Below are 27,998 nucleotides of genomic sequence, written 5' to 3' on the forward strand. Positions count from 1 at the left end.
ACAGGATACCTGAAGCTCAATATGAGCAAAACCAATGAGCTTGTGAGAGGAAGTGAAGTCAAATCAATAACAAACTGAACTGGACTCACAACACTGACACCTTCAAAAGGAAGGGACGGATCAAGGCATTCCTGAGATACTGAGGCTGAAAACGTGTTTTGTGAGGTCACAGTGACCTTAACCTTTGACCACCAAAATCTAATCAGTTCATCCTTGAGTCCAAGCGAACATTTGTGCCAAATTTGAGAAAATTACCTGAAAGCCTTACTGAGGTATTGCATTCGCAAGAATGGGACAGACAGACCACCCGAAAACATAATGCCTCCAGACATGGCTGTTGTGAGGCATAAACACCCTTAATTATACACAAACACATATATGAAAGGATTGAAAGAATCTTTAAAAAGAAAAAGAAGGAAATGAAACAACAACTGCAATGCCAACATCAGAGATATGTCTCCACTCTGGGCAGACATTTCCTCTGACAGAATGCAGTGGTAAAATCAATTCTCAAAATTTTGTAAACTCAACCAACGGTAACAAAATATTTCGTGTGAAAATCAGTTGAATGAACATATGTAGCTTATTTTCCCCAACCGATGTCAAAACCACAACAAGAGTGATTTGTGGTGAACATTATCCACATATACACAAACAAGAGGATCCTACCACTCGGCTGGATTGGCCCCCGAAATACCCTGATTGCAGCGCAACACAACATTGATTTCACAGTTTCCTATAGGCAACCATAAGAGATCCAGGCAGTGAAAGCAGCTGCCTCCTCATGCATGGTTTTCATTAGCAGTGACCACAGGGTGGGACATGCAGCCTTTGCACTGGATCCATCATTCAGCTGACTACCACAGGTCTGCAGGGGCAGCCTGGAGGCTGGGCTGGGCGGTTTGCTAGTCAACCACACTGACACCCTCTTGCAGCCAAAAGGCGGTCAGTCACTCAGCCGGCCAACAAATCCAAAGACTGAGCCAAGATACATCAACCATCCAGTGTGCTGTTTGTATGTCAAACAGCAATAAAGAGTCATTATGGGCTGCTTTTCTCTGATGCTCCTATTTTGATATTGAGTTACTTGTTTAAACTGTGATCATTTCCACTGATTGCTTGCTTCCTAGCTGAATGAAGGCTGACTGCTTTGCCAGGTTTGATTGTCTTACAGAAACTGGGAGTAGGCCAGTGTTTACGCTCAATCTATACATCTCTGCTTTACTGTCTCTGTTCTGTGGAAGTAGGAAGTGATGTAGGTAATGTGCCTGGATAAATAATTTTTCTCAAGTAACTTGTACCAGGCATGCAGAGATGAATACAAATGAAATACACTAGTATAAGAGTGTGTTTGTGTGTGTGTGTGTTTGTGTGTGTGTGTGTGTGTGTGTGTGTGTGTGTGTGTGTGTGTGTGTGTGTGTGTGTGTGCGTGCGTGTGCGTGCGTGTGTGTGTATGGTTGAGAGAAAAGTAAGTGAGTGTGTGTGTATGTGTGAGGTGAGGAGGTCACTAGACAGAGCAAACATTAAACTTTGTGTTTTTGAATCCAAACATGCAGCAGCTGAAGAGGAAATTGTTACACTGCTTGAGCAGAAAGATGAGGGATAGATAGAAATGGAGAAAAAATACAGCTTATAAGGCCGTGTTCATAAAAAACAAATACACCACTAAAGCATTGGATACGCCTGATTTCTTTTTGGTTTTGCAGTGCATGAATCACCTATTTCACCCGTACAGACTTTTCCTTCAGGCCTAAGACGACACTGAGCCCATTTACACCTGGTATTAAAATGTGGTCTGTCGGTAAATTTAGCATCGTTAGAAGGATAGTTGAGTGTTTGTACATTCATGTGCACTAAATGTGAAACTCAATGTGGAGTTTATTAAGTTTGCCTTCCAATAAATAGTGATGGGTAGACAAAATTTTTTTTATTATTGGGTTAGAACTGAAACTACAATTACCACATTTATGCCTCCACCAACTGCATTGAATAACAGCCAGAAATGTTTTTGCAGAACATCATGATGTCACATTGAAGTTGACCTTTGACCTTTTGGGTATAAAATGTAGACACTTCATCATTTTATCCTTTTAGATTTTTTTTTTTTTTTTTTTTAAATTGTGTTATAATTAGCTTTTGAATTAGTGAGTTATGGCCAACAATATGTTTTGTGAGGTCACCGTGTACTTGACCTTTGACCACCAAAATCTAATCAGTTCATTCTTAAGTCCAAGTGACTGTACCAAATTTAAAGAAATTGCTTTGAATCAGACGTACAGACAGACAACCCGAAAACATAATGCTTCCAGCTGTGGATGTCGCTGGCGCAGAGGCGTAACAAAACATCATCACAGCCCCAGATGTAGAGTACATGGTCTGAGTCTTGTTTTGGTTTGTGGACAAACATTAATGAAAATTATGCTTTTGCATGCTGAAAGAAGCCAGGGAGAGATGTGAAAAATTAAGAACACAAATTTTTATCTAACACCTGACACCAGCTGAATTCCTGCATTAAATATGAGGCCTCAAAGCAACATCATATGGTGGTTCTGTGCACAATCTGTGTCTGGAAGCAAAGACCTGAGACAAGTTAGTTGGTGTCTTTTAACAGCTACAGTGTGTTTGTGAGCATCTTTGTGAGTGTGTGTGAACACACAAGGACGGTTTCCAAAGGTACAAATCATGGGTTATGACTGGAACAATGAAGAGACACACTGACTCAAATGATCATAAAATTCTGCAGACGGAGAAGAGACTGACTCACTGACAGCTCAGAAACAAGCTGCTTTCAAGAACTCCAAGCCAGGATGTAAACGCCTGCGTGAGGACTCTGTTAGTGTTTGTGCAGAGCATGAAGCAAATCATTCTAGCTCTATTTTTCTACCCATCAAGCTCGGGACAAAATTGATACGTCAATCTGTGCATCCAGGACAGAACACATCTGCTGTCCTGTGCTCTGGCGGCCTGCTCACCAGTCGTCTCAGTGCTGGCGAAGTCAGGCAGGCAGCTTAAATCATTCCAGAGATCTACTGAGTCCTCCCCTTTGTTTCAACTTTCCATGTGTTTCTCCTCATTCTACTCCACTCTGAAACTCTGTTGTCTCTTCCCTCTCCCACTCCCACTTCTCTCTTTCACCCGTTTCTTCCTTGAACTCCCATCATCTGCCCCCCCCCCCCCCCCCCCCCCCCCCCCCCCCCCAATCTCTATCCTCACATCCCCTCTATTGTTCTGACTCCCTTCTGCAGCTAATTGTTAGCAGTTCTATACAGTCAAACTGAAAATATTGATTCCATGTGAAGCAATACAGAGACAGAAATAATGATCAGTTACAGGAACGAAGGCCTTGAGGGCTGCAAAGAAGGAATGCTGCAAAGCAAACATTGACAGAAAAACGGACAGACAACCAGACAACAAACATACGGGCTGAGGGAAGAAGGAGAAAAAAAAAAATCAGGGTTTGAGAAACTAAACTTATGTCAAGTTGAAATTTAAAGTATCCGTTGGATTGGTGCTGCAGACGAGAAACTAAATGTGTTTGTATACCAGCTTCATAGGAGAGAGACAAAAACAATGAAATGGATCAAGTTTGTGAGTGTGACAGAGAGGAGGGAGGAGGAGTGTGGTTAAACATTTGCATGTGTGGTGAGACATGTGGCCACCATTACTCTTGGTTTATGGAGGTCATTGTCTTTTTCTATTCTTACTCTCTCCTACATTGGGAGACTCTTGATGGACTGCCTTGCTATACCTGCAAAGCAAAGGTCACATGACATGACAGAGACAGCTGATAATTCGTCAGTAGGCCACTTTTTGCTAGGATATATGATTATTCACTTTTTTGTCAGGGCAAGATGAGAAGATTATCACTGTCATATCTGTGTGCTAAATATGAAGCTATGGCCAGTAGCTGGTTAGCTTAGCTCAGCCTAAATACTTGCAAAGAAGGGGAAACAGCTGGCCTGGCTCAAAGGTAAAAAAAAATCTACCTACCAGAGCCTCTAAATCTCAGTAATTAAAACTTAATATCTTGTTCATACAAAAACCAAAGTATAGGAAAGACATGCTGCAGTTTTTTGAGGGAGTTATGAGTTTTGATTATGTACGAATTTAGAAAACAAAATATTAAGTGAGCTTTAATAGTACTAGCTAGGGGAGCTATGCTAGAAGTGTCCCCCCATCTTTTTGCTAAGCTAGGCTAACCGGCAGCTAGCTGGAGCTTCATATTTACTGTACAGCTATGAGAGTGGTATCAATCTTTTCATCTAACCCTTGTAATGAAAGGGAAAATCCATAATTCCCAAAATGTCAAACCTTTCCTTCAAGCTCTTTAATTGACCTACTCATTGGTTATCAGATTTTGAAAACTTTTCTGTACTACACATTACACATACGCAGACACACATTAATCAATGTGCACACACCCTCTATGTGGTGATAACAAGAGCATACAGTATATGCTTATATCTAGCCAAAGTTTGGAGTCATATTGCTGATCCCAAGGTCTTGGTCGACTCTGTGCTAAGAGACATTTATAGTAGGCATTGGAGAAGTTGTGCAAATGCTGCATATTATGCAAAAGACTGCAACTATTACTCATTAAAAACATTCTGTAGTACATGCATGCCAGCACAGTCACTCTGCCACCACTACATGCCAGCAACAATCCTGTCTGAGATTAATGATAAATGAGGCAAACAGATTTTAACATTTAACATTTTTTGATGAATCACTGGATGAAAAACCAACAATGCCTGACAAACCACAATTATGGAATGACAAAAGAGAACTAGACAGACACGCATAGAGAAACTTATTGATGTAAACGCATGGGGAGAAAAGACAGAAAAGCTGGTAGACAGTAATTGAATGCAAAGAAAGACAGAAGAAAGTGAGGGATACACAGAGGGAGACAGAAAAAACATCCGCAGCCCAGCAAGTGAGCCAGTGGGAAGAAAGACAGGAACATCCTGGTGCACTCACGCACAACACACACCGTCTGTGTGTCTGTCTCAGTCAGAGGGAGTCTGTATCTGCGTGTAAGCGCACAGGCATGCATGTGTGTGTATGAGAGGTGTAGAGCTAGGGCAGCTGCTGCTGCTGAGGCCACAGCTGGTTCAGCTATCAAGCACAAGAAAGGAGGTATGGGAAAAGGAGGAGGAGGAGAAGGAAGAGAGACTTAAGAGGAATCAATGAGGAGATACCTGTCCCTACGGAGAATCTTTGGGAACATGGAGAAAGGAGAAGAGAGGGGCTGAGATGACAGGAAGAGGGGCTTAGAGCAGAACAAGGAGGCAGTTGTTAAGGAAAGCAGTTTGGTCCTGTTGGATCAGGTCTGGGAACAGACTGATGTGAAGGTACAAACAGTCAGCAACCCTTCTGGAACTTGTCGTTTAAGCATTAGGCACTTTCCCAGACACTGGTCCAAGGACAAACAGGTGGTGCAGACAAAACACACAGTCTATCTCTCAGTGCTCTCTCTCTCTCTCTGTCTCCATCCAAATCTTTATCACTTCCAAACGGCATGAGGTGGGATGCCAATGTGAACTGTTTTGTTCATACCTCAAGCTGACTATTTGGAAACATATCAGATTTGTATCTGGCAGCGGTGATTTGATGTTGGCTGCTTGTCATAATCACTGTCTGAAAGGAAGCTTGTAACTTCCAAAGAATTAACCTTTCAGTTAATTTAGAAAAGATGGGGAGCACATATTGTATGTCTGCTGATAAGTAAGAAGAAACTGTAATGCCATAAAACATATATTTTTGGGTACAGTATAGTAGTAGTGAGAAAGTGAGTTTGACAAAAAAATCTTGGCACCAGGTCCACCTTGTATAAAAATTTGACATGTATCACTCAGCACATACTGTATCTGGGTCAGCATTTTCTCTTTTTCCACAATGTGTGTATTTGATATGTTTATGTGGGAAAAAAAGCAAATATTGACAACATATCATTGTAATATCTGTATTGGATTCTGGTATCAGTCAGGCTATAGTCAGCACCATGGCATTGGGATAAAGACAGTTACTGAGTCACATACAGAAATGATACAGCATCTGTAAAACTGTCTGACGCTAAGGTTATCCTGGCGTTCTCCCTCAGTAGGCCCCTGCGTCTGGATCCCTCAACATGACTGGAAATCCACTGCTTGGGAACGCAGCATTCCTGAGGAGGTTGTTAACATTCCTCTAAACTTATTGAATCAGCAGAGTACAGCTGGCTCCGCTTGCCACGGCATGCAAAGATGGATGAGGGTTTTTTTTTTTTTTACAAGTGCTGTGTGTATTTGCCTTGTTTGTGTTGTGCATTGAGAAGAAGAAGGGTGTGTGTGTGTGTGTGTGTGTGTGTGCGCGTGCGCAAAACAGAGTCTGAGTGTTTCAGTGTAAGTCAAGACAGGAGCACCTCAGTGTATATGAAAGAAGCTTTCACATTCACAGCCCCTTCCATACAGTCTACTATAGGGTAAAATTCTCCATATTCCAATAGTGGTCATAAAATGTGTCTAGGTTTTTCACTCTTGTGACACAGGAGCCAGCTACGTTTTCAATTTCTGGCCACAAAATATGGTCTCACCCACCCACACAAATTTGCAATGCAAATACAAAAGTGTATTAATGAAACTTTTATTTTCCCTTACAAACACATGCTATTAAGTCAGGGCTCGTAGAAATTTTGTAAGTGCTGTACATTCACACCGTACTGGGTGCATCAGGATCAGCCTACAGAACACGTTGAGGTTCATCTAGTCCAGATGCTGAAGCATATTCCTGCTGACATTTGGTGAAAGGCAGGGTACACCATATAGATATGATATGGATATGTAAAGCTCTATAAACTTTTTTTTTTTTTTTTAAATTGTTGACCCGCACCATGAAACAGTGAACGTGAGTGACACAAAGAAAGAGCTGATGACTAAACTTTTGGTCTGACTATCCAGTCTTTTAATCTGAGAAGAGCCAAACAGCCTGGGTCAATCAGTGAGAGAAGCCCTGAACTGCAGCCCAGTCTGTCTCCCTGCTGATGAGCAGCAGTGCCAGCAGAGACAACACACCAGTTAACCTGAGGCCAGTTTCTTACAAACAAACAATAAAACAAGCATTGCAATACTAATTATCCTTAAAACACATTAAAATGACCAACATAAACAGTGCACTTAGCTTTCCTGAAAACTACACGTAGCAATCTCCAAATACGGTCACTGCAACTAAACTGCAGGCACAGAACAACACCATACAAGTACTTTAGCTTTCATATTTCCTTGCAGTTCATCTGTCCATGTATCCATCTGCAACCCTAGACTGGTGCACACAAATATTCTGCAAACATAACCAAACAGTAAGAGGAAACTGACACTGAAATTTAAACACTTTGTGTGGAGCACCATCCTAATAACTGTGGTTGAAGGCAGAACCCACCTTCACACAGAAACATATCGGCTGCTCCCATTAGCTGTTAGGTCTGACAACAACATGATGGACACTGTTTAAGCTGGAAATACACAACCCAGGAATGTTTGTACATTATTACAGATGGCAAAGCAAGCTAATGTCCAAAACCACTGATACAAAGGCTCCACCAGACCAAAACAGAGACAGACAGACATTCATGCATGCAGCAGGGAACTGGGAGCACCAGGCAGCTCACCCTGGATGGTTGCTAATCATCTAAATGTCATCACTGTGCGTGCTGTTCTCGTTCACTGGAGGAGAAGTGACGGCACGTCCAGCACACTGACTGACATCAGCATACCAATTACAGAGGGACAAAAAGCCTCTCTGCCTGACAGATAAGATAAAGACATGGTAGGACCAGCCTGTCCTGGGCCGCCAGCGTGAATGACATCAGTGTAGGAGAATCACGCACTATCATTGGTTTGGTTCAACTACACATGAGGGAAATCATGCCCAGCAGAGGAATCAGAAACAGAGGTAACTTGGGCTGCAAATGACAACGGGCTCTATTTTACAGCAGACATTTTGACGTGTCATAGCAGTAAAAGCACACATGTTACTAATAACAGTTATGATGGCTCAGTTCTATTTAAGAGTCCCAAGCTAGTCATGACAGTGTAACAGTGAGCCAGCATGAGCAATATCAGGACCCTGAAACTGAAGCAGCTAAACGGAATTCAGCCATCATTAATTATTTCTATTTACACCTCTGCTTTTCTACTGTAACATCATTGACAATCATTGACATTGACAATCCTGACAAATCCCAGGTGACTGCAGTGTTTCTTTTTACCTTTTTCTTCCCCTCAGTGTCATGAAACAATGCCAAAACTGTTTTTTAAACCAAGTGTCTGAACAGAAAAGTGAATATAATATAGTTTAAGTTAAGAAATATGGGAGCAGTTTAGGCAAATGATATTTCTAAGGTCTGATAGCAAAACATCAGTCATTATTAAGACATATTTAGCTACAAATTCACAATTCTGAGCTTTCTATACCTTTGAAAGGAATAATTTCACATTTTAGGAAACAGACAAGAGCATTAAAGCATTAAACAAAAAGAAAGGCAATCTTTACAACTGAGAAGCTGGAACTAAAAAATGTTTGGCATTTTTGCTTAAAAGATGAAAAAGATTAATTAAGCATGAATGAATAATCAAAATATTGTCAATGAACAAATTGATTGATTGTTGATAACTTTAACACAAATATGATCTTTTAGCAGCATTTTGATGGAGGAGTTTCTACTCAACATCCATGGTAACACATCTACAGTCTACACACTGTCTCACTACACATGCATAGCCAAGGGGCAGCATGCAAAAGTACACTTTTATAAAACCTAATTTGACTAGTGAGGGTTCTAGCCTGACCCCCCTGAAAACATGACCCTGAAGAGACAAGAGCAGAGTGTTAAAAATGAACACTATCCCTGACCAAACTGTGTAGTCCTCAGTGTCAGTGTGTTGATAACATTCTCTCTGTTTATGCTCTTGGAAAGTAGGGAGCAAATTAAATTTAAAACACAACAAAGTCATGAGCAAGGAGCCGAGTTGTGTTTTGAGCGGTCTCCAAAGTAATTTCACCATTGTCACGGAGTACGACTGTGGGGCTGGCATGGCTGTTAAGTGCATTGAGCACGTTTTCTCAATGGACATGAAGTGGACCTCTTTTGACAGCAGCAGCCCGGGCAGGGCAATGAGAGGTGGCCTTTCATCCTTGCTAGCTGTTAGCTTTGGCAGGGGCACAGCAGCCCTTAGCCAGCATTCCTGCCTGCCTGTAAACTGGGAGTACACCTGGGGGCTGGGAGAGAGCGGAGAGAAGGAGAAAGGAGTGAGAAATGAAAGACAGGGAATATAAAGCAGTCCATGAGGATAATAAATTGTATCATATTGTATTGTAGGATATAAAAAAGCCAAGCAGTAATGAGGGCAAGAAGTGCAAAAAAAGACCATTGTTTCCTCAGTTTTCGCCCTTGAAAAGAAAATAATGTCTCTTTAAGGTCTAACAGTGGAAGCAGAGGTGCTGAAGCAGGTGGGCAGACAGATATGCAGACAGGCAGGTAGTGACTCAGACGGGAAGTTACACAAGCCAATACACAGGCCAACAGATGCGGGCGGCAAGACAGACAGACTTGCAAATAAGGAGGTCGCAGACAGATGAGGGAAATGAATTTATTTTTGTGTGTGGCTGGTATTCTGCTGAATAGCTGTAGTGGTATCCATGGCAACATGGCTTTGGCATTCTCAGCAACGCTGGAAAGAGCAGTGGGTACAGAAAGAGGAGCGGGCAGCGAGAGGATGCTGGGATTCACACTAGACAGAGAGGGATACCAAGTCCAGCTCTGTGCAGCGTTCACCTAGGCGATATATCAATATTTATCTTCCATCACGGCAGCGATTGCCAGTCGGATGATAAGAGAGGCTGCTGTGTGTCACTGCTACCATGATTCCCACTGAAAAACTGTGCATCATTACACTGCTGACGTTAGATTAAAAAAATAAAGATAAACTGCTGTTAGAGCTGAACACTTCTTATTTCTAGTTCTAGGTCCACAAAAAAAAAAGAAAAAAAGAAACACATTGCCAGTGCATGACAGGTGATTAAAAACAATTAATCAGTGGGAAATTGAGCATGACGCACTGAACACTGGGATGCTGATGAGTCAGTAAGTTGTGACGCAACATGTCACTTAGGTTATTATTGAGTGAAAAGTCTTAACGACACAGTCAAACAAAAACTACATTATCCATGATCTTGTGTTTGCTATTGTGTTTTATTATCAAGCATCTATAGGTCAAATCTTAAAGTCCTGATGCTAAAACGTTTGATAACGCTTCCTGCATTTGTGGGAATGTACATAAATGTATCCAATCAAATGTAATTTGTAGTGCCCAGCTAACCCCCTTATCATATAGAATCTAATCACTTAGCTTGCTAAAAAGAACCCATATCTGTTAGCACATGGGCTATGGTAGCTATAACAGCAATATCATGGGTTTGGAAGTGTGTATATTATTTGGAACAGCTTGTTGAGGTTTTATTACCTGCCGTGTAACGACACATGGAGCATGTTCAAGCTAAAGATGCTAAAATAATTTTACTGAGCGTTTAAGAACAATGAATGAATAAACTCTTCAAACTGTTACCCAACACTTAACATCTGTCAGTCCATTTCGGCCATTCATCTTCAACCTTTGTTTGTATAATGGAGAAAGACCTTAAAGAGGAAGGGTGTCGGCTTTATATCTAGTCAGGACATAACCGAGACACAGTCGTTTCCTTTGGGGTTCACCAAACATATTTAAATCACCAGACATGATGACGTTTGCATCAGTGTCGTATTCTATATGTGACATTGATGAGAACATGAAGGAGTTTGAGTGTTATCTTACTAGTCTGCCTGTGTAGTTTAAGTCAGTGAAAACATGCTTCAACAATACCACTGCCGCATTTACAAGAGGAGGAAGTCTTGCTGGATTTTATCATAACTAGCAGGATAACAGCTGTCTTTAAGAGACGTGAACACGAGCAAGAGCAGCATAACGGGTGAAAGGATTTGTAGTAAATAAATCATCAGCTAAAATCACATCAGGAATGTTTTTTTTCTTTAATTTTAAACAAAGTGGTCATCTGTCAGCTCTCATCACAGACCTCTCATCGTCTTAATTCACTGAATTAAAGATGAATTCTTGAATACATTCACAGCATTAGCTCCTATTTCATGAATCAAATTGTTATTTAAGATTTAATAATTCCTACAACAAAACTAAGAGACCACTTTTATTTGACCATGAGTCAATGAAAACCCTGCTACTTACCCTATTTATCGCCATGTCTGGGTGTGTAAGTATGTCTGCCTGTAAAGACTCTCAACTTTCACTTCATCTTCACATTTGAATTTCAGGAGTTTTTGGGAAGTTGCTTATGATGACTCAGCATTTTCAGCCTCTTAGCTGCCTTGGGATTTTTTTTTTTCAATGCATATAAATACATATACAGTGTGTGTTTCTGTTAGTTCTTCTGTACGGTGATCCAACAAACTCAAATATCAACATCAAGCATGGGGACTGTGTGTTCCATGTGTGTGTTTCTTGGCAATAATTTCAAGAGGGAATTACTTTTTCCTCAACATTTTAAGGCATCTGCCAGATATGAAATGTTTGTTTTAGTTAGGTAAAGTTGGAACAGCTTCAACTCCTTTCCTGACGTGCTTGTTAACCATACAGCACAAGTGACCAAAAACAACATTTTAAGAACTAAGAAAAAAAAAACCCTAAATCCTTGTACCCACACGGCCCCGTCAAGTTGTCTCACATGTGCCCACAATCATCTCACTTTATTTGTTATGCTTACAATGCTCTGGCACAAGGCAAGCAAACGCACAAAGACACACTCAGTTACTTGGTTGGAAGTATTATGTGTAATAACAGAGCGTGGCTGCTATTTTAATCTGTAGCCCTGTTTGTTTTTCTGTTTTGAGGACAATGAAAAAGAGAATAGGCTGCGAGTCCAACAGCTCATTGGTTGAAACCCTACATCTGACACTTAACAGAGCCAGGGAGAGGAGGAAAACAAACACACCCATGCCAGAGCGCACACACGCATACACGTGTGGCCACATACACACATTTAATATTAATTATTCAAAGATGTGATTCAGACACAAAAACTTTCAAAAAGTGTGCTGGGGGGAGTGCACAGAGGAATGAATATAACTTGTGTGTCCAGAAAGAAAGGGAAAAACAGTTGGATTATGATTCTATTAATGCTATTATAGATTTACTGTTCAGGAACAGGCCTGGATTTGGGGATTATTAGGCTCATGTGATCCTACCTTGTATCCAGCATGGGTCCTGCTCTTTGTAAGCGGTGTGGTGGAGCAAAGCTCAATGGCCTCAGGCTCGTGAAAGATCACCGTGGGCAACGGTTCCTTCCTCAGCGTCAGCACATTTAGCTTGGTCTTCAGCATGGTCTGAAAGTGCTGATGGAGAAAGAAAGAAAGAAACAAACCGTGCTTTAGGCAAATTTACAATGAGTATGAGACAAGTGCATGCCTATGGTTCAACATTTGTAGTTTCCTTGTCAACACTGTTGGAGGCTCAAAAAATTGCAAATTGCACAACACTGGCATTTTAGTGTTTTTGTCATTTTTAAGTGTGTAATACAGAATAACATAAGTCACCACTCACAACTCTGGAAATTTATATGATTTATACCACAGTATGAAAAGTGCAAGTAGAAAAAAATGCAACTTGTTGTTCCATAAAACCTTTATGAGGCTCAAAAGGGTCGAAATTTTAACAAAAGACATCAGGATATCATATTTTAAGCTATTATTTAACACATATCAAAAAGAAAGCAGTGTGAAATTTAAGACACATGTATTCCAGATTTACCATCTCGCACACAGAAAACACATTCTAGTGGTGAAAACTGGAGATGAAGACTGAAAGTGAGATGGTGCGAGAGGTTTATTCTGCAGAAAGTGGAATGTGAGGAGCAGGAGAAGGGAGCTGTGCCTTCGCTGCCTCCGTCAAAACAAGAGCACAGAGCTGCCTGCTCTCACACTACAGTCCACGGCTGGTGTTTCCTGAAGCGGAGCAGAACCACATGGCCAATCTGGCCCGGTGCGTTCCACCCTGTGGAATTTCTGGGCTTCCTCGAAACAGTCAAAGACAATACTGACAGCTAATGAGATCAGGATTTTCACAACTAAGGCAGAAATAGGCTGCCCTGTGGCACGTCTGCTGGGCTAGGTGTCTGCAGCCTGATCTCACTTATTTAGTGTCATCGAGCTCTTGCGGTTAGATCTTGAAAATAAATTATTCTTGTACAACATTTGAGTTGCCGACACAATTTAACAAGTTTTGTATAATAAGCCAGGGGAATAAATTTGGCTAGCTGTTCTTGCCTTGATTCTCACATTCATGATCATTGTATGTCATTCCCATTACTTCTCACCTATGTTATATGCTAGCAGCACTGTGAGGCTAACTACAAGTCATCATGGTAATATGATCAAAATGACAATGCTAATATACTAATGTTAAACAGTTAGAATGTTTATAGTATGGTCGCCATCTTAGTTTAGCATGTGAGCATGGTAACATTTGCTAATTAGCAGTAAAACAGTGCATCTGAGGCCAAGGGGAATGTTGGTATTTGGTCATGAACAAATGTGTTGGACATACTTTTTGAATTTTGATGGTAAATGAAAATTCAGAGGATTCTAATGTGCACTGCAAATTTTATGGCAATCCATCCAACAGTTGGAAACCACAAACATCAACCTCACAGTGGAGCTAGAGGGAAAGCCAGAGGATCACTTAAGCCCTTAGGATTCATAATCTCAACCTGTTTGTGCTGCTGAAGTTAAAGTCAGGGGTTCTGTCTGACAGATCGGCATTGTCATCCCTAGAGTTATGCTGCTAAAATTGCTAAAAACTAGAGAAAGGAGCCCTCCCCATGACTTTAATAAGCCAGACGATCACAGAGGTCTTGAACTGGGTCTGTGTCGCCTTCACCTGTTGGTCTTGTGGGCAACAAACTAGATGTATCCCAAAGTCCTGGCTTTGAGAAGATATTTGTTTTGCACTGTACACATAATCACTTGCAATAGTATAGGGTGAAAAAACAAATAACATTTTTGTGGATTTCCTCTTTAAGTAAAGATTACTTTTACAAATGCTCTCATTCATTTTTTTTCCCCTTTCCTTTTTGGCGCTTCAAAACTGTTTTCCATGTTGGACCTGCACAATGTCCATTTTTTTACACAACAGATGGTCAACATTTTCAGGCGATGAAAATAGTCAGTCTTGCCAATACAGGCCATGAACAGTCTTCTCTGATGTGTTGGTTTGGTAAAGCCAAGTAGACCATTCTCAGTCACCTTCAAGAAACAGGTTAGGTGTCCTCCTTCCACATTTAACACCACTACATCAAACGTTACATACACTATAGTATTTTATATTTCCATTATCTTGTTTAATAATACTGTCCTTTGTCCTCACCTATAGCAAAAACTATTCATGCATTGTGGTTATAACATGACATGTTATGTACCGTATAACTAAAAAAATATTTCACACTTAATGCTAATTTAGTGCCACCCAACTAACAGGCCTAACCCTATGACCCTATGCCCTACAGTACAACCTGTTGCAGCAGAAACAACACCGCTGGGACCCAAGGTAGGCACACTCACCATAGTGGACCTTCATGTTGAAAAGAATAATAAAGGGGGGGGGTGTCTCAGGAAAGATGAAGATAAGGCGAGAAAAAAAACAAGGAGCAGATGAAGGAGAAAAGGAGAAAAAGAAAAGATGGAGTTGTGAAAGTAAAGCCACATGTGTGTAAACGCTCGCTGACCTCCGCATCAGCACTTTACAGCTTCCTGACAGCGGCTCACATTCCTGCGGTTGGCCCCAGTACGGACAGGGGGGTGGGTGTGTTTTGGAATCGTGTGGGGGGGGGGGGGGATCTTCAGGGGCCTGTGGTGTGCTCCCCAACTCCTCCACCCCCCACCAGGAGCAAAAGGCCTGAGCATAGGGCCGCTTGTGGCGTAAAGCTGGAATTCTATTCATAATATTTTCACTTCATTTTAATGTTTTTTTTATTTCTCAATTCCCAACAGTCTCCTCATCAGGTTACTGCTGTTATTGATTCTATTTCTGACTGCAACTTGGATCCAGGCAGGTTTTCTGTCTCCATCGTCAGGCCACTGTGGGCTAGACTGGTTTTGAGCTGGTTACAAGACAATGGCCCTGTCTACACTTACGAAAACCTGTAATGGTCCTTTTAAGGATTATGAAAAACAATCTTGTTGTCTGGTAATGTCCGACCTAAGTTATAGCCTCTACTTGTTGAATATTTATGTGATTGTCACTCTCAAATGAATTTTAGCAGGTTCAAGACACAATGGACACTGATGGACTTGAGGGAGTCAAAAAAGACTTCTGATAACCTGGATCCCCAGAGTGTTCAAAATCATTACTGAGATGTGACACAGCCTATTTTAAAGTAGCTTATTTGATCATTTTAAAAAGAGAAACCCTGACAGACCATTCAGTTCTCATTCTACAGTCGTAGTGCTAAGATGTACTGTATTATGAAGAGGCTGAGCTACATGGTACAAAACATGCTACCAGTGTATTCATTAATTCCTAGCTGGTAGATTTCCTTCACTCACAAGAAAATATAAAATATTCCAGTGCATTAGCAGGTCTTTTGCACGTGCTTTAAAGCGCATGCACGTTTAAAAGTTGAATAATTTATTATGACCAGTGACCTAAAAAATTATTATACGAGTACGTCACTTCTTCACGTAGCAACACTTTTTAATTCTTCAGTTGCCATTTAAACAAAAGCATAGCTGGTTGTAAAGGTGATATAGTCCATGTGTTTTTAAATTCACATGTTCTTTAAATTAAATCTAATGTCATTATTTTAAGTTTGTGACTCCCACTCTTTACATATTTAGACTTGCTGTAAATCGAGTATTTGGTCATTCATAAGCCAGTTAGTACATTTACTGTTAAAACACCAAAGCTCTACATATTTAGCAGCATGACTATAACGCTAACAGCATCAACACTGACTCACTGCTGCCTGCGCCCATGTGATTAATTTGTATTTATAGTGCAAAGACGTTACAGTAAAAAGGAACCAGGCCCAATTCTGCCAAAACTCCAACAGTGTGACTTTTACAACATTTCAGTTACTTATATTTTATGGCTCTCAAGGCCCATATAATGTGTATTTGCCCAAAATCAGTACTTCCAATAAACTATATCCCACAATATATAACAAAGGGCTAACTTCTTTTTCTCTGGGAACAACTAATTGGGAGGACGACCAAGGTCAAATCTGAATCCTAGCGCCAAACACACCCAGGCCAGTGTTACCACCTAATTCTGAATGACTGCTCTCCAGGTATGTCACTGATTAATGCTGGTAATCACAAGTGTCATTAGAGCAAGTACCCATGTTAATTTCTCTAATGTCTCTACAAGTCAATAATTGTGAATTGTGCACTTAAAAACATGCAAATCCAGAAAAATACTTGAAGAATCACGTCCTCGAGAAATCAAGGCTTTGGAGAGTGTCTGCGCAGTTTGCCTCCTGCAGTGATGAGCTTAACAGGTCGCAGATGGTAAGTTAAACTTTTGGCCCCCTGAGGGAGCATTCTTACAGGAAAGAGGTTCCCAGGTCACTCTCATGGTAAGACACTGCAAAACAGGGTAAAAACAGACCTCTGCCACACCCACTGAGACACACGAAAATGGGGTTATAGGGATGTGCTCATGACAAAAATGTGGAAAACAGCTGGAAATGATGTTTAAAAGCCAGTGGAAGCTAAATGGGGAGATGTTCTGTGTCTGAACTGCATGATAATATGAAAAAATACATGCCTCGGACACACAAATGGCTACTGGTTCATGCCATAAACTGAAAACGTGGTCGGTGAGTATGGTTGGGATCTTAACACAGACCTTGAGACCAAAACGGTTTGTCAACAACATTAGCCTGTCTGCGACACATCTGCATACACCAAGCCAGACACACTTGATGAAAGAGTGTGTAAAGCTCTGTACCAGATGTTGTAGGTCTGTCGGGTGCTGGCAGAGAGCAAGACAGTGGGACATCACTGTTTGTTATCTGGGCATCTGTTCTGCATCTCATCTTTTCATTTCCACCAGCTCGACATTCAAACGTAGAGCCAGACTGAGTTTCGGATCAGAATCATCAGAATTCACTGTGCATTTCCATCAACAACAGAAAAGGTCTAGTATTGTGATATTTGGCACCATGAAAATGTTTAGAATAAATAAACAGTCACTAGACTAATACATACAACTAATTTGTGCCAGGTACAAATGTTTGGTACATACTAGGGGTGTTCCTTTTGAATTTTTTTCTGACAGATAGCAAACACTCGTTTACCGACCATTAACTGTTAACCGACATGATTAAAATGTACTATTTAGAATAAACGAGTGTCTGTGATCCATTAAAAAATACCAATACACTGTGGTTAAATTGGCCCCGAAATGATCTGCGCATCTAAACTGAGAGCGAGACAGACGAGCGCACTCATAGGTAGAATAGAAGCCCCTCCCAGCAGATCACACAGGGCGATGGCCCTTTTAATTTCATGTTGCAAAAGAAGCAACGCCCCGCTTGTCCAGGACCTCATAAAAAGCTCTATGTAATAGTTCATGAGGTTCTTATAAAGATCAGCTCTACTGTAATAAAAAAAAAGAGCAGAGGAGCAGAATCTTTTGTTGACCGGTGCAGAGAAATGTGCTTCTGGTGTGAACAGCCAGACTACTGCTCACAACACAGAGTTGGACACGCATTAAACATCACAATGAAATAAAATATCCCAGGCCTACCTTAGTCGTCAGCATAGCGGACAGCTTGTCTACTGGTTTTTATTCAGAAATAACAACATGTTGACATGCTGCTGGCATCAAGCACCACTCGTTGAGCAGCACATTGGTCCTCTTCTTCTAGCTGACAAAACTTACAAGGTGCCCTGTGGAGTTTTCTTGTAACCCAAGTTCTGTTTACATCTAGTATTACTCACCAAAATGAAGCGCGTGTATGCTGGAGGCCTAACAAACATGTTGAACACATTTCCGGCATTGTTCACACTGATCTTTGCTTGCTAGCAGTCTTCTTCTTCCCTGTCTTTTGGTGGTGTATTCTTATATTTCTTTGCCCGTTATAGCCACCTGTTGCCGAGCGGCATGGTGGGAAACCATTAGCATGGATGTGCATCATCTCGTGCATCTGTGAGCGTGCGCACAAGATGCCAACCAGATGGGGACAAACTCATAAAAAAAAACTCCACGGGGTGCTTTTATAGCAGGTGCAAAATATTTTTCTGTGAAAACAACAGACATTAAAGCAACATCACCACATCCCACATAGAAATATTTTGTAACAGGTGAGGGTAGGATCATTCCTTTCTTCATTTGCGCCATTTGCCAGTGAGTAAACAGCACAGGAGCTGGAATTACTCATCGAATGAACTGTTCATGAATTTGCTCCTGAAAACAGGCCTAGTTTAACCAACAAGTCTTTACAAACAGAGACTTAACTTAACAAACCTTGCGTCATCTTGTGCTGGCAACTAGCCGCATCCTACCCTTGTTTGTGCCTCAGACCCCAGTTCTACACACAAACACATCCTTCCTTTTGAAACCATCCTGAAGGAATACACTGTGGTCCACAGGTAGAGCAGGGGGAGGTTCACCTAGCATGTGGTGGCAATTACTTCCTGAAGCCAGGAGTAGGATGCACCCCTCCACTTCCCCGCATGGTAAAGGACTGGGCAGTGTAACTATCTAAGCTGTCCTTCCATGTGTTTACAGCCTCCCCCTCTGATCCTGGCACAGTTTACGAGAGGAAATATGTCTGAATAGGCTCAACCCTGAGAGGACTGTGGGAGGTCCCTATGCAGAAGAAAACCTGTTTTTCTCAATTGTGATTGGAGCGCTAGAGCACGTAGGAGGGAGAAGGTCAATAATGGATGTTATGACTGGTGGGTTACTTCTGCTGGAGGAAGTGGGTATTTAAGTACCCAAACCTCAGAGTCTGGGGGTGGCAATCTCTGTCTGGCAATAAAAACATCAACAACTCTTTGACGTAAACAATGAACCCACCGCAACATCTTAAATTGTCTACACGGTTTTAAGACATGTGAGAAAGACTCGCTGATGACATGATCCACGGCCAAAAACTGGGGGTGATGGGTGTTTTAGTTTCTGATTAAATTTGCTGTTGCAAATGTTTTCGAGGTTGTTCCTGGATGGCTAACTTTGGTCTTAAAAGGTATAAAAAAATCAGCAAGCTTTGCGTCTTCTACACTCATGGTTAAAAACTTCCACTCCGACGATGTGTTGTGTATGTGTGTGTGTAGCTGTGCTGTTGTGTGTGGGATGTGAACCGTCGTGTGGGGCATGAGTGTAAATTTGACCAGCACAGACTCGGATATCTGAGACTGATCGGCCGGTCACCGATCACTCCGAAAACTGGTCTTTTCTCATCAGCGGCCCACCGATCTCTAGTGAAAACTTTTTGAAAAAATTTGTAGAAATTGTAATATGTTTTTATGCCTCTTTAAGGTTGGACCTCTTAAGCGAATATATACAGGAGTCATTCTGAGATGTTCCCGTGGCTTTCTGAGCTAAACATTCAGATCCACATGATACGGTGCTGAAAGTTGGGAGATATGAGAGAACCTGTGCAACCTACGGTTAACCATAACACGCTTCTCCCCACAGACATGCAGAGACATTCGTGTGTGTCTTTGCAGTGCCATTATTCCAGCCGTAGGCCTTATGGATATCTGAACTTTGCTAAAAATCAAGACATAACAGGAAAAGGAAAGTAAGACCACAGTGTACAATCTCTGGTAGTATTCTGTACCAAAAACAAGTGAAAGAACAAAATACTAAATTACACAGCTGAGACAGCTCCATTTTGACCAATGGGAAAGATAAAACTTTCTGGCTAATGCAAATCTTGGAAAAAGCCTTGAAAAATTATAACTTCTGAAAACAGGAGATTACGCCCATTCATCAAATACAAAGACCCAACTAGTAAGCCAACAGCCATTTGTTCACAAGAGGCAAATGTGTGCTAGCTGAAAAAAAACAAACAAAAAAAAAAGAAACAGTTGAGGAACTGTAGGAATTTTGTGCCAGTCTGCTCGTGATTTCCTTCTTGCCACTGAGGCCACAGTCTCAACAACATAGCTGTGGCTACAAGGCAACCTCAGATAGACAAAGAGACAGACAGACACACAAAGAAATAAAGAAAGACCAAGATGGGCCACAGAAACAAATGAGGATGAACTGTGACTGGTTTTGACCATGCTTGACCTCAGTCGGCTATTTCTGCACCGTCAGGTCCACATCTTTTTCTCTGCTCAGCCCTGTTTGTCAGTGTCACACGCATTAAAACGTCAAAAGTGGAAACCATGGCTAAAGAAACAGCTGCTGACAAGGGGAAAAGAACATATTTGGCAGCCTTAGGGATATTCAAAAAGGAAGTTGTTGTGCGCGCGTGTGTGTGTTAGTGTGTGTGTGTGTGTGTGTGTGTGGGTGTGTGCATGCGTAACCTGCCTGCAAACTTGCATGAGTGTATATGTGTGTGTGTGTGTGTGTGTGTGTGTGCATTTGTGCCCAGACGACTGCATATTGTGCAATCCGTCGTTGAACTAACGTGGCCCCTGCCTGTGGAGGAAGGACCCCTGAAACTGACTGAGGGATGTGGTCAGCGAGAGATAGGAGGAGTGGGGAAATGGACAGAGAGAGAGAGAGGGAGAGAAAACAGTGAGACATAATGCAGCACCAACACACAGCCCTCGCAACACACACTTTGCCTACAAACACAAGCAGCTTGCCACTGGTACTGCGTACCTCCAACGCCATGACCTGTATCTCCTCCCCCCCATCGCCTCCATCTACCCCCCGCCCCCCTCCTCTTTCCGCCTGAGCGTGAAACAAAAATGCAGCAAGACATCAGGTGTTGCTATGGCAACAGAGGACAGCACAAGTGTGGACGGATGCCATAGTGAATGAAAACAACAAAACAGAAGATAATAAAAACAAGTATGTTCCAGATCAGCTACCTAACAGATTCTGCTCCAGAAAAGCCCACAATTCCTGATTCAAAAGAGGTGAAGGATACCAGCTGAAAGGATGGGTTGTCGCCATGGTTACAAAGCAGGGAAATGGCCAGGTACTGCTATCGTTCTATAACCACTTTTAAGGGTAAATTGTAACCTTTTATTAACTGATCCAAAAGGTCCTGGCAGCCCATGTGGACCATGACTGATTCATCATGGTGTCTGCTCTTTACCCCGAGAACAGAACAACCTGGGTACACTTGATCCAAATTCTCCTCCAAATCCATCAAGTTAAACACTGCCACTCAGTGTTTCATAGTTTTTAAGTGGACAGCAAAAACATGCCATAGGCCTACTCCTTATCAAATCTGGGCCACAGCTGTTCTCCAGGAGTCAAGTGCTGGTTATCAAAAGAAAGATTTCTTTAAAGATGCAAACCTACCTTTGCCTTACATCAATTTAGAACTGCACTACCATAAAGCTGGATCCTACATGTCCCATTACGCAACTCAATAGCATTTTTTCATTAGACCTCCCTGCCTGGTATTGCTGCATTCATGTCATACGGGATGGATAAGAGAGAAAGGGCAGATTCACATATTTTGGGAACGTTCACGTCAACTCAAGATGGCTGCATGATTACAGGTTTGGTCAAGAGAAGGCTACAGTGCACTGACAATTTTCATCAAATTGGGGGTTAATCACTTCGCACAACAGACTTGGGCTGAAATGAGGCATCCCTGTTTGCTTAATTTCCAAGCACTTCTATAGTAGGAAGCTCCAGGTCAAATATACATGCAGGAGTTTTCAAAAAAGTCGGAGTTTCCCAGTCATAGTTACAACTTGTTGTATCTTGATGTTGTCATCTCTGCTATTTGCATGTCAGAATCTTGAAATCATGATGACTCCTTGATGATGACTTGAATGCAGCATGATAACACAATTTTTTCAGACTTTAAAAAGCTCCCTTCAGAGGCCCTCCAAATGTTTACAGGCTGAGTTTCAATCCCAAAGATGAATAAACTGAACACCATGCCCCTTTAGAGAATACATCTACCTCCTGTTTTATATGTGCATAGCTTCCATAATCTAAATCCATCTAAAGTTTCACAGATGTTTCAATCTCACAGAGAGAATGCACAACCACCACAAGCGACTGAGAAACTGTTAAGAAATCAGTGTAGTGCTGATTAGGCTTGGGCGTTATCTAAAATTTAATATCTTGATACAGTCCAGCCCAAATATCGCGCGATATCCGATATTATCGGTGGGGTTCCTTTTTTTCCAGGAGGGGGTTTCCTTATATTGTTGTATTTTATGTTTCAGGTGTTTCAGCAGTAAAATGTGGGTTAAAAGTTTCAGGGAATTCATGAGAATGGCAACACACTAACTGACAATGACAGCGTCCCATAGATCAGGCTGACTTACTTTAACGTGCACTTTACTGCTTCTAGTTCTGTCACTCTGTTTTGAGCACTAAATGCGTGGAACTGGTGGGCTGAGAATGGCAATAGTATAAACACCAATGTCCACTGAAGAAATGCAGGATAACAGTGAAATTATTAGACTGGGACATTCAGTTTGAATCAAGTATGACTGTTACTGTTCAGCACATGAGATGGGTAGACTAAGACTTCTAAACGAATTTTTTTTTTTACCTCAGATTATTTCAACCTTACAGCACATTGCTGTCCATGTGGCTGTTTTCTTTTGGCAAAGTTGGCAAAGTGCGCGACTGGAATGATTCACTTACTCAAATGCACTACCCAAATTGACTTAAGCAACAAGCCACGGAAAATGTGAGATATATGGTGACTTTATAGCACTTGTTGAGCATGACACTGAAGCCCGGTGGCTCTAAACACTCTCAGTTTATCCAAAAATCACAGCGCAATGCTCCAAAACCGATAACCAATAACAGCTCATTCATAAGTTATAGAATGTTGTTAGCAGATGATAGTTCTGGAATGCGGTTGCTAGGCGACACATTAAGTATCACTGTCGGTCGTAACCACTTACAGCGTGGATGTATAAATTAGGGGAGAGGGGCGTGGGGTCTTGCAGATGTGTGTTTATGGGATAATTTACAGCGGCCCTTAACTCCACATGTGACTGGAGGACAAACACCGGAACTCTCGGTTTTAATAATAATTCGTGATTCCATCTTTTTGACGCCTGGGCAGAAGAGGGGATTGTGCAAGTTCACTTGGCAGGCAGTCCACAGGCCGACATCTGGAGAGCATTACGTCTGCAGGAGACGTGAAGCCAGGCTCGGTGCGCGGCTTGCCCCTGGATATCAAACTACGTGTCATTAACGGTGTGTGTGTGTGTGTGTGTGTGTGTGTGTGTGTGTGTGTGTGTGTGTGTGTGTGTGTGTTTTTCCATTCCTTAACAGGTCGCAGACAGCAGGTTACTGACCAGAGTCGGTTTCTCCTTCTTCTTCTTGTTTTGTCACAGGAATGAGGAGGAAAACTGAGTTTTAGCATCCTGATGTGGCATGAAGGGAAAATAAGAGTGACAACAGGAGGAGAAGGCCTCCAGTTGCACACAGGTTAGTCTGAAGGTAGAGTGTTAGATGAAACAGGCCTGTCGACCAAAATAACCATTTCACACATTTGGTGGAATATGCTCGTCACTGACATTTTAAGAAAATCTCCAGCGGAGGAGCACACGAATGAAGCGGAGGTACAAATTGTTGCACGGCACCCCCGGCTTGCGTAACGTGAATAGGTGCGTTTAAAGGCAGCACCAACAGGGAATCATACAGCGACAGAGAGATATGCAGAAAATGATTGTTTGAATGCCCAGGACTCATTCCTGCCATTTAAAAGACGAGGAGACTGTGCACACAAATCATCTGTAGCTGCTCACAAACCGTAGCAAGTCTCTCCAAGCTGGAGCCATGCACAGCTCGGCGGGTTTCGGTAACTGTTAGCACGGATCAGCCGTTTATTTACTGCTGCCCTCTTGACAATAAGCGTTTCACACACACACACACACACACACACACACACACACACACACACACACACGTACCCTACCTGCAATCGCTCCGACGCGGGTTGCCACATATTAGCAGAATCAGAGGTTCTCCGTCTGTACTACAGCTTGTTCTCTTTTCGTAGTCCGGTTCACATCTGTTCGCTTTCACGGCTTGACTCTCTGTCCTCCCTCAATCTGGACTGGTCGGTAATGAAGGATGTGTTTGCTCCGCCTGGCTGTACTTATGAAACTGGCCAGCAGGTGGCGGTGCATGCTCTCTGTGTCTGGCCGGCTCCTGGCGCTGCGTTCACGTGCTTTCGGAAATCAACCAGCCAGTGAGACGGTTGGTATACTGTCTATGTGTAGATTTGAAGTTCGGGAGGGAAGCTAGCTTACATTTGCAGTTTGAAGTTAAGCGTAATATCCCTTGAGGCAAACTTTCTTTCTTTCTTTTTTTTTAATTTTAGGAGCTTTCAGTGTATTCTATCTTTTTTTTTAACCAGACAATCACATTTCCAGTATTCAAGCTTTCTTATAATTATCTTTAAAAAATATATAAAGCTGCACTAATCAATATTTTTATGTTAACAATGGGCAAGTAACTATGATGTTAAAGAGCTACCCCACAGAAAGTTGCCACCCACAGAGTGATTTGGCACCTTTAAGCTAATTGTTTTGCTTTTATAGCTCACAATCTTACTGTTTTGGTTCATACTCACCACTCTTCATATTCATTTAATATAAAAATCAACATAAAAACCATAAAAACAAATTACTTTGCAGCTGGACACAGCTGGATTAGTCATCCAGACCGGGATAGCCAACAAGTGCAAGAATGCAGTTAAAATGGAAATGAAAAAAAACTAACACAAATGGCACGGCAGGCATTATGTCAGTGGCTGGTTGCAATAAAAACTTGGTTGATTTAAATGTTCAGATTTCATAATTCCCAAATTTCACAAAGGCAGCTAAAGACAACTTCTATGGAGAATTTCCACAGTTATGCCCACAGATTTTTTATCTTTATAAGCTCCTCAAAAACAAGTTGTAACAAAACCACTTCCCCCAGATAGTTTTGCCTTGTGACTGGTTTGGTATGACCATGTTATTCTCAAAGTGATGTCTGGGAATTCACTGAAGTATCATCCATTACTTTGTGGAAACTGTTGAATGAATTATTTTTACTCTTGCCAACATTTGGTACATATTTCAACTGTTGGGTTGAATTCTGTATTTTTTCTGACAAATGATAATTTTGTAACAAAACCACCACACAACTGCTAAGACAATCTCAGTTTATCAAGGTGGAGGCTTTGAAAGCCAACAGCAGTGTGTTATGGGACCTATGTAAAGCCAAACAGCATAAAGTTTGACCCTCCAGGCCATACAGAGGGCAAAGGCCAAGCACAAGGCCTTCAAAGCAGACCATAAGCAAAGGTGAGAGTCATCAATAACATCTGGTGCTCCTGCAATGTGTGTATGTTTGTGTACACATATAATATATGTAGGTGTGTTGAGGGACATGGCTCCACAGTCACAGTCTGTATTTAGAGATGTTTACATGAGGAACATCTGGATAAAGCCTGAGGTCACTGAGGGTGTTCACATTACAGACACTCCATAAAAGGTCTTTCCCACGGTTGACGGTTCAGTCTGGTGTGTATGACCTTGGGACATTGCAGAAAAACAGACACTCTGGAGAATTTGCTTTTTTTTTTTTTTTAACACATCCATGTTTCCAAAACAGTTTAACCATTTCAGCCCAAAAACCTATTGCAGCATGCTATTGTGACATGTCATCATGGCTGAGTTAAGGTAACTACTAACTAGTCATGTAACTGCTGTACCTTCTTCTTCATCATACTAAAATTTAAGAACCCGTCAACAGTACCACCCAATAAAGAAATCAATCAATCAATAGCAACTTAAATTTTATATTTTCTTCTCATTATCTGTTTAAATTGATGTTTTAACAAGTATGATTGAAGCTGGGTATCAAACCTAAATACTTTCTTCCTTAGCAACAGGTGCTGAAAATTGAAAGTAGCAAAAGTTGGCATCAAATATCTGGTCAGATTTCTATTCTTGCTAACTTATTATTTACCAGATAGCACTGGATTTTGAGCTGATTTTGGGTCATTTCAGGCCCTTTTTATTTGGCACTTTTATTCTACGGCTTCCAGTGTTTAGATAACATTAGACATTTGAGTCTGTATACTTTTATTAAGTAAAAATGTTCGTATATCTCAAAATAAAAAGTATAATTTTGGTATGAGTACTGGCACTAATATTGAAAACTTTAAAAAACACCCTGCCCCCAATATGATGCATGCAGTACAAAACAGTGTGGCACCATCCAAATGTGCCACAAGGACACTGAGGAGAAAAACAAAAGTCCCTGGAGCATTAGTTTGTTGATCCCGACTAAGGCCTATGTCAAGAAAATGCTACTTGCAGCTGTGATTGATTGATAGCTCTACATACATGGTTGTAAAAAACCTAAACACAGTTTTAGGATGATTTATAAAAAAGCAGGCACCATCACTTCCTGTTGTCACTGCAGGAAACACAGTTAAATTTTAGTCAGACTTCACACGAGACACCAGGGGAGTACTGTAGAGTATGTTCACTTGAATCTTTATTGTTTACATCATTCAACATAGATAATAGGTAATCATGTGGTTGCTGTGTTTAAAATGAGAGAGAAAAAAAAATTCAGAGGATTAGCTGAGCTTATTGGTAAAACATTGCTTGACCTTGAGGGGAACAACACAGCTGCACAGACAGAGAGGTTTCCATTGGCAGGACACAGAAGCACATATATTCTGGAGTAGATATCATCCCTCTTCCTCTTCCTCCACCTCCTGCTTCTCTTTCTTCTACACCCTAAAGCCAGCAAGAGGCCACTCCAGCAAAGAAACTCTCATCCAGAAACTATGCAACACTGTCAATACTAGAGGTGAATTTGTACACTGGGATAAACAGGTGCACTGAGTAAAACCAACTATGTTTCTGTGCATTGAGAAATATACCTACCTATTATCCTAAATATCACTGAAATACATACAGTGGGATGGTAGGGTCACAGTACTCCAGTAAACCCACTTTCTTTACTATTCGTACACTTGCATGTAAAGAACAGGACCATATGCATTTTAAAAAGAAAAATTTTGTGACTAGTATTTCATACATGTATTTGATCTACCAACCACAAATTACAAAAAGAAAAATATTTGGCACAATCTTGACAGAGAGAAATACAATGCAATGACAAAAATAACAACCAACAACCAAGTACAAAAGATTTTAAAATAATGCAGAGAGAACATCAAATCTAACCATGCACGAAGTAAGGCAACCTACTGCAGAATTTTTTAGATATAGAAAAAGATACAGTGTATGCACCATGAGGAGTGCACCTATTTCTACAACACCTGTAAGAACAGTTGTCAGCACTGTCAGAGCCCCACCTACAGACAGAGGTTACTGGTAGTGTTGCCCATCATTAATAACTTAAGTAATGCAAAGTATGCTCTTATGCTACAATAAAGCCTTATCGTGGACTTTGACAGGAAAATAGATGTATCAAATTCCAGATTTCTTCTTTTTAAACTACAGAGTATGTTTTGGATTTTTTTTCTCCACTTTACATTCAATTTTGTTTTACTGGTTTTTCTTTCTTAAGAAATACTTAAAGATTTATACTGACTTTCTCTATGCGTGTGTGTGTGTATACATGTGTAGTTGCATGTGTGCAGCTTGTGATGGTTGTGTTTTACAAATCCTTCGTCTTGATGAGGGTAACCAAAGGCTTGTCATCAGGACTGTAGTCTTCATAGGCGATGGGAGTGGCATCGTACATGGCAGGCCTGGACTTCTTGCCAAATCTAATAAGAAAGCATAAACAACAACTGTGCATCAA

The 27,998-nt window shown here is 41.3% G+C and overlaps 2 protein-coding genes across 3 annotated transcripts in view; both read right to left on the reverse strand.

Annotated features, from left to right (window-relative positions):
* Positions 1-24,239, reverse strand: part of pid1 (phosphotyrosine interaction domain containing 1) — a 29,205-nt gene extending 4,966 nt beyond the window's left edge. The window contains exons 1-2 of one of the 2 annotated variants that reach the window (XM_022748557.1): positions 24,136-24,239; positions 12,290-12,436 (exon numbers count right to left, since the gene is read on the reverse strand). In XM_022748557.1, coding sequence (XP_022604278.1) covers positions 12,290-12,436; positions 24,136-24,165 — 177 coding nt within the window. In that variant the 5' untranslated portion in view covers positions 24,166-24,239. Of the gene's footprint in view, positions 1-11,273; positions 11,372-12,289; positions 12,437-24,135 lie in introns of those variants that run through there. The other variant, XM_022748558.1, reaches the window with a different exon arrangement.
* A 2,458-nt stretch (positions 24,240-26,697) lies between these two features.
* dner (delta/notch like EGF repeat containing) overlaps positions 26,698-27,998 on the reverse strand; it is a 53,873-nt gene continuing 52,572 nt past the window's right edge. Inside the window, exon 13 of the mRNA XM_022748456.1 lies at positions 26,698-27,963. Coding sequence (XP_022604177.1) covers positions 27,852-27,963 — 112 coding nt within the window. The 3' untranslated portion in view covers positions 26,698-27,851. The remainder of the gene's footprint in view (positions 27,964-27,998) is intronic.

The sequence above is a fragment of the Seriola dumerili genome, unplaced genomic scaffold, assembly GCF_002260705.1.
Source record: "Seriola dumerili isolate Sdu_G_001 unplaced genomic scaffold, Sdu_1.0 BDQW01000122.1, whole genome shotgun sequence".
Taxonomy (NCBI): Eukaryota; Metazoa; Chordata; class Actinopteri; order Carangiformes; family Carangidae; genus Seriola; species Seriola dumerili.